This window comes from Helianthus annuus, chromosome 7, assembly GCF_002127325.2.
Source record: "Helianthus annuus cultivar XRQ/B chromosome 7, HanXRQr2.0-SUNRISE, whole genome shotgun sequence".
NCBI lineage: Eukaryota > Viridiplantae > Streptophyta > Magnoliopsida > Asterales > Asteraceae > Helianthus > Helianthus annuus.
In genome coordinates, this window is record NC_035439.2 from 125,519,164 (window position 1) to 125,532,327 (window position 13,164).

Below are 13,164 nucleotides of genomic sequence, written 5' to 3' on the forward strand. Positions count from 1 at the left end.
GACTAGACACGACTAAAAACCATACACCAAGGGTTAACAAGTGTAACTACTAACAACGATATACAAAAACAAGCATTTGACCCAAAACATTAATACATAATTGCGGAAGCTCTTGATGATCATAAAGTGTGCATATGCTCGCTCTAAATTGCCAAGTCGCCTACATTGAGGATTTACCTACATTTGACATAACAAATAGGTTACTATTTCGCCACTAACAATTTTAGGTAATAAACCCGTTTGTTTCTTTCTCGATTAAGCATCATTCAATTACTTTGCTAACCGTTAAACGATTCCTTACATGCTTGTCTCAAATAGAGGCTAAGCATACTTTACTTAACATACCCGTTAGGAACGGATACTAGCATCATTACATCACCTTCATTCGATTTGTTCATAATGAACAATCATAGTCATTACATTCTTACATCATACTCCGATCCGAGAAGGACGGATCGAATAGACTTTCGTCCCTTTCATACATAACTTCCCATACCCGGTTCAACGAAAAGTACCGGATATGATGCGTTAACTTTCGTATTTTAATCATTCCTCACAATCCGTTTATGACGGATTTTAGCATTACTTTCAACGTCCATTGAATTCAATTCTAGAAACTTTGACATAACCACACAATGCAAGTAGGATTTATTATACATATGACAACTTCATAAACATAGAAATGTGGTGTACACTAACGTACCTCGATCTCGTGAACTTTCCGATTTCCTAGTGTTGGAACCTTCTTCTTTCGCGCCTATAACAACACATTCATTCGTTTATTTAGTACAACTAAATCTCATTCATTCACCTTCCAAATTATACATATTATTCTTTTAAGCATTTCATCAAACACTTGGTGGGCATCGTATTTACTAGCATTATATACAAGTATACAAAGCATGAATTCCTACTAGTTTATCTTATAATTCATCAACAATCAATCCATGTTCATAACCTTCTTTTATCCTACATAAATCTTCTAAGATTTAAGCATTACTACATCATCATATTTCAAGATTCCACATGATTATAGCTACTTTGATCATCCTATTCATATCACAATTTCACAAAGTGGGTTTTTACCAGATTCTTTCAAATAACCTAAAAAATCAACATGATTCTTGTCCTAGAAGGTAACCCTAACTCAGATTTCTCACATTTAGACATAAAAATTCGAGATTGGGTTGAACCCCTGATGCGGGCCCAAGCGTGGAAGAGCGGGCCATCCGGTATTTGGAAGCCCAAGATCGGGTCACTAAAGGGGCTTCACTGAAATGGCTCTAACTCGGGCTACGGGGGTCCGTTTGGGGCGTGTGACCAGTCAAAACGACCGGGAGAACGAGCTCTATCTTGCTGCAAACTGCCTATGGCGGTTTGGGTCATCGTCCGGGCCGAGAAAACGCTTATTTCTACTAGTTTTTTCTATTTTTATGTTTTTTCAAGTATTTTGGGCATTTTGTTTTTGGGCTTGTGTTTGGCCCGTTGTCTTTTTTAGGCCCGTTTCGAATTTCTGTCATTATTTATATGTCCCTTTAGTGAATGAATGAATCAGACTTGAATTTTGAGAAAACTTATTTTTCACTTCAAATTCCGTGGCCTTTGGGTTGCAATTTGGGGGTTGGGGAAGAAACACACGGGTATTCGTAGAATCAACGTGTTGATCTTCGTTTATCGTATCACTCACTACATCAACCCCTCATTCTACAAATCATGATTTCAGAAAATTAAACTTACCACTTCAATAATCGAGTTTAGATGAGTGTAAATTCGAATTCATGCAGTTGATTATCTTCAAATCTCCTATCCAATTGATTGAATTTACTAAACAAGGGTTTCACCCTTGTTTCCCCCTGCTTGTTCGACCCCAGACACACACAGATGTGTGTGTTTTGGGTTTCCACCTTCCAATACCCCTATTTTAGAATCATCCACATCTAGCCCTTCTAGTTTTTACATTTCTTTTAATTAGGCGCCTTTCCCATCACTTAACTAATATTTACAACACATTTTCCTTTTTAACTAACTAAGTTAAGTTCTTAGTATTTTAACTTATTTTCATGATAAAACATTTTTGGGGTGTTACATGATGTAGTACAAATCAAAAGTTGAGAGTATTATCAGCCAATTGATAAAAGTTAAGGCTATTTAAATCTAATATCTCTAAATAAAACTGGAATAAAAGTTGGAGTTTGTTGTTACAAATTACTAAATTTGTACAAAAATTTATCAAATATACACCACGCCCCCAAAATATGTGTAAGTTTTTATCAAGTAACCAATGAAGAATTTACTTTTCTTATACATACGGCTCTTCTCGAGCATATAAAAGTCGGAACTGATCATATATAATTGTATGGATCTTATTAACTAAAAAGGGGGATTTGACAGTTAAGACGATAAGATCTTATAAATTGCATAACCAAATGTAAATATTGTTAGAACATAGTTGTTTTTGAGAAATCGGGAACCTATGAAAGATGTTGAGTGCTAACAAACGGTAGAGGAAAGAGATCCCAATAACTTAAGAGAAATGCAAGGCGAAATAAAGAAATGAAGAGCGAAGAATAAGATATTAAATTCCAAAACTAAGCGTGGGCGTGTAAAATCCCTACACTAACTCATATGCTACAAAACACTTTACGACTTTAGGCATCATAACATGTTTTTAGCTTCAATTGGATCGATACTTGTATTATTTAGAAAGATAACTTATAAATTGGTCACTTATGGTGCGTTTGGTTTGCGATTGTAAATTGAATAACTGAATTTGGATTAGAAATTTGTCAACTAAGTTAAACTTGAAGAAATCGGTTATAGGAGGAACTATTTGTAATTTATTTTTACAAAACAATCTTGAAGGAATTAGAATCTACCACATCGCCACCAGCTAACAGCCACCACCCCCACCTTGCACTTCCATGCCCACTGTCGCCGCCACCACATACACTAGCACTACCATCTACTTATCACCACGACCATTGTTGTTGTCGCAATCATCACCACCAGTCCCCGCCGCCACCACCGCATTTCGGCCCTCTATCACCTGTGGCAGTGGTGGGAAAAGATAGGCGGTGGCAGCTCGAGGTAACAACAATGAAGATAGCAATGCGCGATTGGGTGACAATGCCAAGATGGTGTCAGTGATGATGGAAATGGTAGAGATGACAAAACAAAAGCTTGGACCCGACAGGAACACCTGACGCCTAAAATATCTGCGATGGGTAATCGACTTTGGGACTGGGCATGAGATTGATAAAAGAAACTTGCAGGTTCATGTTCGAGTATGAGTATCAGGGTATTGTATTAGTTGATAACTCACTTGCTTACCCAAAACTGTATACATGTTTACTTGAACCATATATCCGAAAAAAATTTAATTTTAGTCTGAGTAACTTGCCATTTTAGTCCCTGAGGTTTGACTAAAATCGCCACTTTAGTCCAAATAGTTTTTTTCTTACCATTTTAGTCCAAATAGTTTTGTTTTGAGTTATTGGATTTTAATAATCCTAAATTTCATCAGTTGGCCGATAATAATCCTAACTTTAAAAATCCCCTCCAATAATCCCAACTTGTAAAAGTTTGGCCGCCATTGATCATTTTCTAACATTGGTGCACTTAAATCAATTAGGGAGTCTCTAGGTGTAATTGAATCTATTGAGGAGACCAAATCCTTATATGTTTGAAAAAGGATCAATGGCGGCCAAACTTTTAAAATTTGAGATTATTGGAGGGAATTTTTAAAGTTGGGATTATTATCGGGTAACTGATGAAACTTAAGATTATTAAAATCTAATAACCCTTTTGTTTTATGTCTTTTTAGTCCTTGACTTTTGCCATTTTCATCGACCACCACCACCTCCCACCACCCATCCCATCACAACCTTCTATCATCGCCACCACCTATTGCACAGTCACCACCCACCCCACCACCATCACCACCCACCATTTCCACCATCACCGACCATTTTTCCGCCACCCACGTCATCAACCAACACTGCCGCCATCATCATAAAACCAACAACCACCGCCATCATCTTCACTGTAAACCGGCACAACACCATCCTCATACCATCATACCTGCTAAAAAAAAGAAAGAAAAATATGGTTTGATCAAAATTCACCTAAGTTAACTAAATTTTTTAAATGAAGTTAGTGGGTTGGATGAAAATGACAAAAAATGACAAAAGTTAGGGACTAAAATGATAGAAAACAAAACTGTTTAAACTAAAATACTTAAAAAAAAACTATTTGAACTAAAATGATAATTTTTGTCAAACCTCACGACTAAAATGACAATTTATTTGCCTTATCCTTGTTTAATGTCTAGTGATGTTTCATTGTAGTACCTCACAATGTGAAGAATGAAATTCTCTCATGCTTACATCTATACTATATAATAAAAGAAATCTGATTTGGGACACATGTCATTCAATGAGGGCATCTATTTTTAATAGATAATTAATATTAATTAAAAGATAATTATAAAATTAAATTTAAACAATATTTTGCATTATGGTTTTGTTTTAAATTTTATATCTCACGTATTATTATTAGAAAGAAACTAAGATATATGTTTAATAAAAAAGCATCAGATAAACAAAACTAATTAAAATTCGAATAGAAAATTCAATCCTTTCCACACAATTTAAACTAAAATCCGTATATCTATAACACATATATAGCAACCCAATGAAAATATTAATAGCAACCCAGTGAAAATATTAAAGGGTTAGTGTGTCGTTTAATTCAAATTTATATCATAAGTTTTTATTAAACTTTATCCATGTACATGCTATAAAAGACCCCAATGGAATACCACATGATTTAAAACGAAGAAGAAAACTGATTTTTAAGACCGGTCAACACGTATCTCTTAGGCCGGAGGGTGTGGAGGCGCCACCACACCGCGGCAATTACGGAGGGGCGCTATGGTTCCGGCCTCAGCATGGTAACGAGCTGCTTTGGCATGATCGAGGTTGATTAATTGAAAATGTTACTGTTGAATAGTAACAATTTAAAAAAAAAAAATCCTATTTTATAAATTTAACCTATAAATACCCCACATTCTCTACATTTTTTTATACAATTCTAACTCAATCTGTATACATATTCTCTATACTTTTTTATACACATCATATTAATTTATCCAAATTTATATTAAAATTAATATAAAATTGAAATATATGTCATCTGCATGAATTATGAACAAAACCTATTAATATAAAATGTTATTACGATAATATTTGACAGCAGATAATCGTAAAGTCTTATCTAAACCAAAAAACATTGTATCACTTAACAGTAGATAAATTTATTGTTAATGTTATTATTGTTAACTATGAAAAATTATATTAAACAATTTATTAATCAAACCAAAAATTTAAAATAGTATTAACTTAATTTAAAAAATAATAAAAAAATCCATTTTGATTTTGAAAGATTTTTTTAACAATAGATAAACCCGTGTTATATACAGGGTTTTTAAAGATATAATATTTTTTTATTATTTGCTATATAAAATTAGATTTATTCAACCCGTACAATACAGAGATTTTTTTTAAACATAACTTTTTTATTATTTAGTATATAAAATTACATTTCTTCCACCCGTGAATACACAGGGTTTTTTTTAAATATAATTTTTTTATTATTTGTTATATAAAATTACATTTATTCAACTCGTAAAATACATGAGGTTCTTAAAGTTATATTTTTTTATTATTTAATATATAAAATTATATTTACTCAACAAGTGTAATAAATGAAGTTTTTAAAAATATATTATTTTTTTATTTAGTATATAAAATTACATTTATTAAACCCGTGTAATACACGGGTTCTAACTTAGTTAAGATGCTTATACGGTATGATTGCCAGAATAATTTGTTAAAATAAACATATCTAACAATACATAAGAAAAAGACACACGTTTGTCATTCGTCACATACGATCATAAATTCATAAATAGACAAATAAACTAGAATCTTTATTCACAATTTAATTATTGTTGTAACTCATGAATATTCACGGGAAATTAAAATTTCAATTTAATCTAGGGCTCCACTTAAGTTATCACTGATCTACACTAACCACAGATAAGGTTCGCACTTCCATGTTCATCACACCAATCCTTCATTAGTTTCCAATTTCCACAAAAAAGAAGAGTAAAATCCCATAACAAATTCAAGATCTTTGTCGGTAAAACACCACCCTTTATCTCAAAGATCAAGAAATAATGACTTCAAGAAAACTGCAAGTGGTATCCCCTGTTCCAGCAGATATAGATATAGCAAACTCTGTTGTTCCTCTGCACATCTCTGAGATTGCTAAAGATCTCAATCTTAACCCTGATCATTATGATCTTTATGGCAAATACAAGGCAAAGGTGTGTGCTTTTTTCAGTCAAACTTCACTTTACTCTTGTTTTGTTACTGATTTAGATTTAAAAAAAAAAAAAAACTGGGTGTTGAAGTAATTGATCTATGATGTTTAAAGATACAATCTTGATTATCCTCTTGTGCAGCATTAGATTTCAAGATAAAAGTCAAAACAGTGGATATTTACTGGGACTGTGTGACTGATGTTGTTAAATTATGTGATTATTGAAGTTTAATAAATAGAATACCCCTTTGAGTTACAGTTGAATTTGGATGTCAAAGTGGCATTTTTCTTTACTGAAAGTAGTAGGTTTCATTTATTATCAAAAGTCAAAGTAGTGATCTTTTCTGGACTGAGGTATTGTGTGATTGATTTAATGATTTGGGTATGTGTAAATTCTGGATTTTGTTGTCTGTCATGATCTTTTTGTGTGATATCCTTAAAGATTCTTGTATTTGCTGATTTGGGTATGAAAGATTCTTGTATTTGCTGATTTGGGTATGAAAGATTCTTGTATTTGCTGATTTGGGTATGAGAGATTCTTGTATTTGCTGATTTGGGTAAGTGAAAATTTTAGGTTTTATTGTCTGTGTTTGATGAACTTAAAGAAAGACAAGATGGATACTATGTTGTTGTTGGAGGAATCACTCCAACTCCTCTTGGAGAAGGCAAGTCTACTACTACTGTTGGTCTTTGTCAAGCTTTGGGAGCTTTTCTCGATAAAAAGGTAACGTTTTCGCTAAAGATTTGATACAAGTCTCATTCGCGGTTTGATTATTTGTCGATCTGTTTATCTTCTGTTCTCATTTATGTCCTGCTTGTAGAGCCTTTTAGCAATGCAATCTATTGTTTCCAAAGAGATTGTGCTGAAAAAAATAGCAAAAAATTGTCTTGTTTATGTGTCTTTATTATATATCAGTGTTGTAAAAATCGGTAGGCGCTAGTCGGTCGGTGAGGTACTGAATAGCGATTAATCGGGATTAATAGCGATTAATCTGATTGGGATTTTTATACGTAATTTTTAGTTTTGTATATACACACACATTTTTGTGTATATATATTTTTTAAGTAGACATGTTTTAACCCCTCGCTGACCCATTTTTTAAGTAATTGGAGGGAATTTATAAGGTATGGTCGAAATTTAAATGGAATCTGGCCAGAATTTGACCGGAATAGGACCACCATTGACCGCCTAGCAATTAATCGGCCATTACTTGATGAACCTCCGATTAGTGAGTAATCAGCGTCTAATCAGAGCCTAGGCGGGATATTTACAACCATGTTATATATATATATATATATATATATATATATATATATATATATATATATATATGTATATATATTGTGTTTTGTTTACGTCTCATTATCATTCTTTAAAGTTTTGATTATATTTCTTTAACCATAAACTTTCTAGCAAGACGGGTTTCGGTTGCTTGTTATAAACTTCTTTTGATTGTCATCTATGTTGTTAGGTTGTCACCACTCTTCGACAACCATCACAAGGGCCAACATTCGGGATCAAAGGCGGTGCAGCCGGCGGTGGTTACAGTCAAGTCATCCCTATGGATGAGTTCAATCTCCATTTAACCGGTGACATCCACGCAATCACCGCTGCAAACAACCTTCTAGCCGCTGCCATCGACACCCGAATCTTCCACGAAAACACACAAAAAGACACCGCCCTCTTTAACCGATTGTGTCCACCCGACAAAGAAGGTAAGCGCGCATTCAATGACATTATGTTCCGACGCTTAAAAAAGCTCAACATCACCAAAACCAAACCCGAAGATTTGACCCCAGAAGAAGTCACCAAGTTTGCTAGACTCGACATTGACCCGGATAGCATCACTTGGAGGCGGGTCATGGATGTTAACGACCGTTTCTTGCGAAAAATCACCGTGGGCCAAGGCCCAGATGAGAAAGGAATGGTGAGAGAAACTGGTTTCGATATATCGGTTGCGAGTGAGATAATGGCGGTTTTAGCGCTCACTACATCGTTATCCGACATGAGAGAACGCCTCGGGAAAATGGTGATCGGTAACAGCAAAAGCGGTGACCCCATAACCGCTGACGATCTTGGGCTTGGTGGTGCGTTAACCGTGCTCATGAAAGATGCGATCAACCCAACCCTTATGCAGACACTCGAAGGCACCCCGGTTCTTGTTCACGCAGGCCCGTTTGCCAACATAGCTCACGGGAACTCGTCTATAGTCGCTGACAAGATCGCGTTAAAGCTAGTGGGGCCCGGCGGGTATGTTGTTACGGAAGCAGGATTTGGTTCTGATATAGGAACTGAGAAGTTTATGAACATTAAATGTCGATACAGTGGTTTGAAACCTCAGTGCGCGATTATTGTGGCGACTATTAGGGCCCTAAAGATGCACGGTGGTGGGCCACTGGTGACAGCTGGCAAGCCGCTTGATCGCGCTTACACAACTGAAAATGTGGGTCTTGTGGAAGCAGGGTGCGTGAACCTGGCTCGACACATTGAGAACACGAAGGCTTATGGTGTGAATGTTGTTGTGGCTGTGAATAAGTTTGCTACTGATACGGATGCTGAAATAGCCGCTGTTAAGAACGCCGCCCTTGCGGCGGGTGCGTTTGATGCTGTTCTTTGCACTCATCATGCCCATGGTGGAAAAGGAGCGGTTAGTACTTAATGACTATTAATCTCGTAAATCAATCAAAATTTACCAAACACAAGAACTAATTATGATTTATCTAAATATTAATGACTAAATTGCCCTTTACGTCCTTTAAGTTTGAACGAAGTTGCTGGCGCTGTCCTTTAACTACAAAAATTACACCGGATGTCCTTTAAAAACCTAACTTTTTTAAGGCAAAAGGATAGAACGTGCTCGGAAATGTAAACTTAAGGGACAATCAGTGTAATTTTCGTAGTTAAAGGACAACGTCTGTAACTTTCTTCAAACTTAAAGGACGTAAAGTGCAATTTAGTCAATATTAATGGATATCATTAGCGGATTAGTATGTTTATTGTGTTGTTAACTTGCTATATATTGTCCGTTTTGTTCGCAGGTTGACCTCGGTATTGCGGTCCAAAAGGCCTGTGAAAATGCGACGCAACCTTTGAAATTCTTGTACCCGTTGGACATAAGCATCAAAGAGAAGATAGAAGCCATTGCAAGATCATATGGTGCTAGTGGTGTTGAATACTCAGATCAGGTATAAACCAACTAACCCTACTCAAATACGCGTTTTCGTGTTTATACTTTCGTATCTAAGTTATCTATTAAAACAATATAATCCAAGAACCGAAAAAAGATTTCTTCAAAATTTTGGATTTAGTCCCTAGTTTTCCAACAGTACACGAATGGTCTCTGTGGTTTGCACTTTGTAACGCATTTAGCCCCCACTTTTTAGCATGTCCAAGTTAGGGACTAAATGCGTTAAAAAATGCAAACCACAGGGACCATTCATGTACTTTGAGAAAAACTGAGGACTAAATGCGTTACAAAGTGATAACCACAGGGACTGTCCGTGTACTTTTGGAAAACTAGGGACCAAATCCAATATTTTGGTAAACCATAGGGACTATCCGTGTACCCTTTTTCTAATGAAATTAACTCATTAACGATAGAAAAATTAAATAAAAATGATAGGTAAATGGGCAACAAGCTGCGCCCGATTTTGTGCTCAAAGATCGCATCTCTTTGTTGCCATATAACAGCTAAGTTTTTTTGTTTTTTTTTTGTTTTTGTTTTATGATATTAAAGGCGGAGAAACAGATTGAGATGTATACCAAACAAGGCTTTTCGGGTTTACCAATCTGTATGGCGAAAACCCAATACTCGTTTTCCGACAATGCATCAGCCAAGGGGGCTCCATCTGGATTCGTGTTGCCAATCAGGGACGTTAGGGGAAGCATTGGTGCTGGATTCATATACCCGTTGGTCGGGACCATGAGCACTATGCCTGGCCTTCCTACACGACCATGCTTCTATGACATTGATCTCGACACTGAAACTGGACGCGTAAAAGGGCTTTCTTAAACCGTTCAAGAATAACAGGGTTCGGGTTTGATCGATGGAAGTTTCTTTGATATTCCAACTTCTGCGGTTTGAAGAAATTTGAGTTCTTGTACTTGGTTGTTGTGTATTAGATGAATTATGTCTGTTTTCGGCTCTGCACATTGCCTTTGCAATTGTAACCAAAGAAATAATCAGCTGGGAGAATAATAAATTGATATTCCAAAATCTAATTACCGCGCGCAGTGTTGTAACAATCGGTAGGCTATGCAGTTAATGCGGTAAAATATCGGATATCGGTCAAGGACCGATATTTGAAACATAGGTTATCTCGGTGAGATATCGGTGGGATATCGGTAATTTTAATATAATGCAGAATTTATATATATAGCAATTTAACACCAATAATTCAGTGATATATCGGTTATATCGGTCAAATATCGGTGATATATTGGTTATATCGGTCAAATATCGGTGATATATCGGTCAAATATCGGTCAATATCGTCGATAATATCGGTACCGATCTTTTGACCGATATCTGACACCGATATTTTACTAAGGGACCGATATGACCGATATATCACCGATATTAACTACATAGTCGGTAGGTGCTAGTGGGTCAGTGAGGTACCGGCTAGCGCTTAATCGAGACTAATCGGACTGAGATTTTTGTATGTAATATTTAGTTTTATATATGCACACATTTTATATGTAATTTTTTTAAGTAGACATCTTTTAACCCCTTGTCGACCTATTTTTTACTCGGTGAACCTTCGATTAGTGATTAATCGGCGACCAATTGAAGCCTAGGCGGGATTTTTACAACAATGACCGCGCGTATGAATACGGAATCAAGAAGGATAGTTTTTTTTTTTTCCACTGGATTAATAAAAAACACAAGTTCATTTATTCATAATTATCATTTTAGATCCTAAGAGTTATATGGATGTAACTAAATCTTGTACATAATCTTGAAACCGGACGAATTTATGAATTAACCACCCTGCAATTCCTCCTAATCTCACCAGCAGATCCTGTGAGGGGTTGTATATTCCCCATTTTGATCATGGAATTTTTAAAATCATTGGCGAAAGCATCCTTGTCGTTGCTGTAGAGCTCAACAAGACTTCGCGTAGTTGTCAAAGCCTCATCACTCGAATACAAGATTTGATCGGATTCAAGAACTCCCCGCCCCTTGACCAAGTTTTGGAAGTAATGGTTGTCAAAAAGGTCCGTCGAGTTCCAGTCAAGAGGTGATGTTCGGCTACTATCTCCGTTTACTGGACATAGATTCTGTAGGCCCGTTAGCATATTCTGGTCAAGCAACGTACTGTCGGGAGCATTCGTTCCTGAGAAGTTGAATAATCTGTTTCCAAATGTCGCGCAACTTGCTTGCCCAATCGTATGCGCACCTACACAGTTATATATCATTAGATCATTTTTCGTTAAGAACCCTTTAACCGGAAACTTAAGATACCTGAAAGAGACACGACGTCTGTGAGGTTGAGGCCCACGGCTTCAAACTTGAGAGTAATGTTACCAATGTTCTCAAAGGGTGCGGGTAAATTTGAGTTAGCCCCGGATTGGTTTGCTACAAATCCGTCTCGTCTTCCTAGTAACACTGGCCAACCTGTTCCTCCACTCTGCAAACCCATTCTGGTTACTTTTCGGGTCGGTTTTCAGAGTCATATATTTTTTTAATGATGTTTTCATGCTTACCAGGACAACTGAATCACGAGCCGCTATGGTCAGAATATCAGCACAAGAAACTACTCCGCTGCATGAACTTTCCACGGCGGTTTTAATCGCATCCACCACCTCGTATCCCCTAGCCGAGTTATTGTTTGGTAAAGCAAACTTCTCTCCATCAGCTCCATCAAGTAAAATCGACGCGTCACAACCCTGTTACTTAATATAATGCAAATGTTAAAGCAAAACATGTTTAGTTAAGCGTTACATATACGTAACCAATGAGACCATGTAAAACGCAACTTGCGATGCCAGGTGGGCTTCAAGGGGTTAACGGAAAACCACTTAAAACTGGCTTTGAACATGATGCCTCTACTAAACGAAATCAGACGTTTACAGTGCGCCACCCCCTTGAAGTGGAGTTAACGTGAGAAACGTACGCAGTTAATTACGCATGTAAGTAAATATAATTGTGCATGAAGTATCATAATTATGCATAAAGTATCATAATTACGCATGAAGTAATATAATTGCGCAACGTATATTAATTCTTCGCACGTTAACAACCCTTTGTGTTTTAACACCCCCCCCCCCCCCCCTCTTTATATATATTGATTAGAAGTTAGAACATGACTTACATTTACAAAACAATCATGGAAATGAAGCCTAAGCAAAGAAGCAGCCATTCTCATTTCGGTTTTAAGCGCCATCGTAACTTGTCTCCTTACAATAGATTGAAGCTTAGGGCATGATTGTGAGTAGAAGTTTGTTGTTAGTTGAGAATTTGCAAGCAAACACAACATTGAAATGGTTATAAACCATGCAAAACTAATGTTGTTTGAGGTCTTCATGGGTACAAGTGATGTTTTCTTTAAAGAAAATGGTGTGTGAAGTAAGCTGGAGATTAACTTAATTTATAGGCAATGATAGATGATAGTTGGAGAATATAGAATTCCTTAAAATGCAGGATTATGGAGGGAAGTGTTTGTAGTTTTCTTGATAACATAAGCATTAATCCATAATTGGACCACCCGAAATTTATATGCCCAAAAATATATTACACATGTTTTTTATCGATCGAAAACTATAAATACGAATAT

General features: G+C 36.1%; 2 protein-coding genes across 2 annotated transcripts; one reads left to right on the forward strand and one right to left on the reverse strand.

Moving 5' to 3' along the window:
- The first annotated feature begins 5,996 nt into the window (after positions 1 to 5,996).
- LOC110868471 (formate--tetrahydrofolate ligase) lies at positions 5,997 to 10,606 on the forward strand. The gene is made up of 5 exons (XM_022117633.2): positions 5,997 to 6,388; positions 6,959 to 7,108; positions 7,857 to 9,032; positions 9,424 to 9,570; positions 10,122 to 10,606. The coding sequence occupies exons 1-5, from the start codon at positions 6,239 to 6,241 to the stop codon at positions 10,395 to 10,397; spliced, it is 1,899 nt and encodes a 632-aa protein (XP_021973325.1). The 5' UTR covers positions 5,997 to 6,238; the 3' UTR covers positions 10,398 to 10,606.
- A 653-nt stretch (positions 10,607 to 11,259) lies between these two features.
- Positions 11,260 to 12,942, reverse strand: LOC110868473 (peroxidase 59). Its single transcript, XM_022117634.2, has 4 exons — positions 12,703 to 12,942; positions 12,095 to 12,277; positions 11,853 to 12,018; positions 11,260 to 11,787 (listed from the first exon to the last, which is right to left on the reverse strand). The coding sequence occupies exons 1-4, from the start codon at positions 12,913 to 12,915 to the stop codon at positions 11,363 to 11,365; spliced, it is 987 nt and encodes a 328-aa protein (XP_021973326.1). The 5' UTR covers positions 12,916 to 12,942; the 3' UTR covers positions 11,260 to 11,362.
- Between the last annotated feature and the right edge of the window lie 222 nt (positions 12,943 to 13,164).